This window comes from Punica granatum, chromosome 7 (genome assembly GCF_007655135.1).
Source record: "Punica granatum isolate Tunisia-2019 chromosome 7, ASM765513v2, whole genome shotgun sequence".
Classification (NCBI taxonomy): domain Eukaryota; kingdom Viridiplantae; phylum Streptophyta; class Magnoliopsida; order Myrtales; family Lythraceae; genus Punica; species Punica granatum.
In genome coordinates, this window is record NC_045133.1 from 12,881,528 (window position 1) to 12,886,420 (window position 4,893).

A 4,893-nucleotide genomic window follows, 5' to 3' on the forward strand; every position below is an offset into this window, starting at 1 on the left:
CATTAAAAATTGACTAAGATGAATATATATAGTCATAAAGTAATCCTAATCTGGCCATATCTCCTCCTAAAGATAAAGAAATTAACACCTAGAATATCGATAGAGATATGACATAATCTATAAAGATATGAAATCTAAATACCTCTAGAATATCTCTATGAGATTTAAACTTTAAACAAATCTGATGATATCTTCTCTTGATCATCAAATATTCTAGAAGCTTCATCAAACACTTGCTGAATTTAGCATTGTCCAGAATCTTCGATAACTTGAATAATGTTGATGGATCTTTGTGGATCACGTGATTCATGTCCAATGGGCCTCCACGAATTTGCTTGAGCCCAAACCTCTTGAATTAGGCCGTTGAGTTCATCTTTAAACTTCTTTGCTCGTGCTCGTGTAATCGGTCCAATTGGAACTTGAACTAGATCCCTTGAAGTCGTGCTACGATTTGCATCATTCCCCTCCTCTTGAAAAGGATTTGTCCTCAAATCATCACCTACATCAAAAGGAAGCAAATCAGAAACATTAAAAGTAGCACTTACATTGTACTCACCAGGTAAGTCTAGTTTATAAGCATTGTCATTGATGCGCTCCAGGACTTGAAAAGGTCCATCTCCTCTTGGAAGCAGTTTGGAACGTCTTTGCGCCGGAAATCTCTCTTTCCTCATATGCAACCAAACCCAATCTCCGGGTTCAAAAATCAGCTTATGACGGCCCTTGTTGGCGTGTTTTGTATACTGCTCCGTTTTTCGCTCAATGTTGAGTCTTGTTTTCTCATGAATCTGCTTGACAAATTCAACTTTCTTTTTGCCATCTAAATTAACATGCTCAGTCAAAGGTAAAGGAGATAAATCCAATGGAGTTAAAGGATTAAATCCATAAACAACTTCAAATGGTGAAAATTTAGTAGCGGAATGAACAGATCTGTTATAAGCAAACTCAACATGTGGTAAACACTCTTCCCATGTTTTAATGTTTTTTTTATGATTGCCCTCAACAAAGTAGACAAAGTTCTATTTACTACTTCCGTTTGACCATCAGTTTGTGGGTGACAAGTAGTAGAAAACAACAGCTTAGTACCTAACTTACACCACAAAGTCTTCCAAAAATAGCTCAAGAACTTAGCATCTCTATCCGAAACAATTGTTCTAGGCATGCCATGTAACCTCACAATCTCCCTAAAGAACAAATCAGCAACATGCGAGGCATCATCCGATTTGTGACATGGAATAAAGTGTGCCATCTTAGAAAATCTATCCACAACCACAAAAATTGAATCTCTCCCACGTTTAGTCCTAGGTAATCCTAACACAAAGTCCATTGAAATATCAATCCAAGGCTCACTAGGAATTGGTAAAGGAGTATACAAACCGTTAGGCTGTACTCTGGATTTAGCTTGCCTACACGTAATGCATCTACCACAAATTCTCTCAACATCTCTTTTCATATGTGGCCAATAGAAGTGTTCTTGCAAAATAGCTAAAGTCTTTGCTACTCCAAAATGTCCCATTAATCCCCCACCATGTGATTCCTGCACTAATAACTCTCTCAAGGAACAATTTGGCACGCATAACTTATTCTCTCGAAACAGAAAGTCATCATGCCTAAAGAACTTACCACAAGGAATTTTCTCACAAGCTCGATATTCCTCACAAAATTCATGGTCATCAGCATATAAATTTTTAATGTGCTCAAAACCAAGCAATTTTGCATCAAGTGTAGAGAGTAATGCATACCTGCGAGAAAGTGCATCGGCGACCACATTCTCCTTACCTTGCTTATACCGAATGACGTATGGAAACGTCTCAATGAACTCCACCCATCGGGCATGTCTTTTGTTTAGTTTGTGTTGGCCCTTCAAGTGTTTCAAGGACTCATGATCGGTGTGTATCACGAACTCCTTAGGCCATAGGTAGTGCTGCCACGTCTCTAAAGCTCGAACCAATGCATACAACTCTTTATCATAAGTTGGATAGTTTAAGGCTGCCCCGCTTAGTTTTTCGCTGAAGTAAGCAATTGGTCGTCCTTCCTGCATGAGAACTGCACCTATACCAACACCTGAAGCATCACATTCAATCTCAAAAGTTTTAGAAAAGTTAGGTAAAGATAATAAAGGAGCGTTGGTCAGGTTCTCTTTGATTAGCTGAAACGCCTTCTCTTGTTCTTCTCCCCATCTAAATCCAACGTTTTTCTTGATCACTTCAGTAAGTGGTGCTGCAATGCTACTAAAGTCCTTCACGAACCGCCGGTAGAAACTAGCAAGTCCATGAAAACTACGAACATTACTTACACTTGTGGGACTCGGCCACTCTTGGATTGCACGTACCTTCTCCTCATCAACCTGTATACCTTGTGCACTAACAACAAATCCCAAAAAAACAAGCTTATCGGTGCAAAAAGTACACTTCTTCATATTAGCAAATAACTTTTCCTTCCTAAGCACATCTAAGACATATTTCAAATGTACCTTATGATCATCTAAGTTTTTGCTGTAAACGAGTATATCATCAAAGTAGACAACCACAAATCTACCTATAAATGCACGCAAAACATGATTCATAAGTCTCATAAAAGTGCTTGGAGCATTAGTCAAACCAAAAGGCATAACTAACCATTCGTACAAACCGTATTTTGTTTTAAAGGCAGTTTTCCATTCATCTCCTTCTTTCATTCTAATCTGATGATAACCACTCTTTAAATCAATTTTAGAAAATACACAAGAACCATGTAACTCATCTAACATATCATCTAAGCGAGGAATAGGATGACGATACTTTACCGTTATGTTGTTGATTGCTCGGCAATCAACGCACATTCTCCACGTCCCATCCTTCTTAGGTACAAGTATTACTGGAACAGCGCATGGGCTCAAGCTCTCCCTCACGTACCCTTTCTCTAACAACTCCTTTACCTGCCGTTGAAGCTCCTTTGTCTCCTCAGGATTGCTCCTATAGGCTGGTCGGTTTGGAATTGTCGCACCGGGAACAAAATCAATTTAATGTTCAATCCCTCGGATTGGAGGTAAGCCATGTGGTGTTTCCTCGGGAAAGACATCCTCATACTCCTGCAAAAGAGAAACAACAGAACTAGGAAGAGAGATATCAAGTTCGTTAGTATTGAAAAATGCCTCTTTGTACAAAAGTACAATTATCGGCTGATTTAAAAACATTGCTTGCCTAGTTTCTCCCATGTTTGCATAAAAATTCTTTTGTTTTCTCTCTGATTTTCTCTCATCGGCCGAATTTTGATTTTCTTTTTCTCTCTCATTTTTCTCGGCCTCTCTCTGATTTTCACTCTTTTTCTTCTGTTCACTCTCTTTCTTTTGATCACTCTCTTTCTTTTGATCACTCTCTTTTTGCAATCTCACTTGATCCTCATATACTTGCTGCGGAGTCAATGGTACAAGAGTGATTGATCGTTGATTAAGTACAAAGGAGTATTTGTTCGTAAAGCCATCATGCTTCACTCGTCTATCAAATTGCCATGGACGCCCTAGCAACAAGTGTCCTGCTTGCATCGGTACTACATCACACAACACTTCATCTTCGTATTTACCGATTCGAAATGCAACTAACACCTGCTTGTTCACCCTTATCTCACCACTATCATTCAACCATTGCAGCTTGTACGGCCTAGGGTGCTTCACCATGGGCAGTCTTAATTTTTCCACCATTGTTGCGCTTGCGACATTAGTACAACTACCACCATCAATAATCACACTACATACCTTGTCTTTGATGTAGCACCTAGTGTGAAAGATGTTCTCCCGCTGCACTTCTTCAACTCCTTTTGTTTGCAAGCTTAATGCTCTCCTTGCCACCAATGTCAATGCATCTGGAGCTAAATATTCCTCCTCGGGAACATCCTCCAATGGGGGCATGTCATCGGTGTCGGAATCTTCAGTGTCGGTCACAATGTCACCATTGTCTCGCATCACCATGACCCGCTTGTTTGGGCATTGACTTGCTATGTGTCCCCTGCCTTGGCATTTAAAACACTTAATGTCACGATTCCTGAAGGTAGAAATGTCGGTTTTACCTTGAGGAACATGGCTGGTTGCTTCTTGCTTTTGCTCGGTTTTCAACATCGACGTGGATTGCTTCTTATCTTTCTTCCACTGATTCGGTTTCCAAGTGGATGTGCTTGGACTTTGGCTTGCACGTGTATTGCCTCTCCTCTTGAACTGGTTCTCAATCTTGATGGCCATGTGCACCATATCCTCCAACTCCACATAATGTTGTAATTCCTCGGCATTTTGAATTTCTCGGTTCAATCCAGCCAAAAATCTTGCCATAGTAGCCTCCCGATCCTCCTCTACGTTAGCTCTAATCATGGCCACTTCCATCTCCTTAAAATATTCCTCTACACTCCGGTTACCTTGCCTAAGACTTTGTAACTTATTATACAGCTCCCGGTAGTAATAACTAGGAACAAATCGCTTCCTCATCACCCTTTTCATTTCCTCCCACGTATCTATAGGTGGCTCTCTATTTCTTCGCCTATTTATCATCAATTGATCCCACCAAACAATTGCATAATCCGAGAATTCAATTGCTGCCAATTTGACTTTCTTCAGCTCGGAATAACTATAACAATCAAATACAAACTCCACCTTTTTCTCCCACTCAAGGTATGCTTCGGGATCACTCTTTCCTTGGAACGATGGGATTTTCATTTTAATACTACCCAAGTTATTATCTTCCCGATTCCTATCTTCTCTAAACCGCCCTCCATGTCTCCTATTACTAACAACCGAATCTCGATCATCTTCATCAAAACCAGCCCCATAAATCTCTTCATCTTCAACCCTCACTTCCCTCGGTTGAACTCTTTCCCTCCTACGTGCATTAGGAGCGTTTCGTGGCTGCTCCACACGTTTATTCTCTATCA

General features: G+C 40.2%; 1 protein-coding gene across 1 annotated transcript; it reads right to left on the reverse strand.

Annotated features, from left to right (window-relative positions):
* Nucleotides 1–350: 350 nt before the first annotated feature.
* On the reverse strand, nucleotides 351–4,687 carry LOC116214408 (the record flags this gene model as incomplete). Its single annotated transcript, XM_031549816.1, has 7 exons — nucleotides 351–499; nucleotides 557–921; nucleotides 1,509–1,539; nucleotides 1,777–2,194; nucleotides 2,285–2,803; nucleotides 3,362–3,683; nucleotides 3,777–4,687. Coding segments are annotated over 7 exons (2,715 nt in total), but the record flags the coding sequence as incomplete, so codon positions are not given.
* Nucleotides 4,688–4,893: the final 206 nt, after the last annotated feature.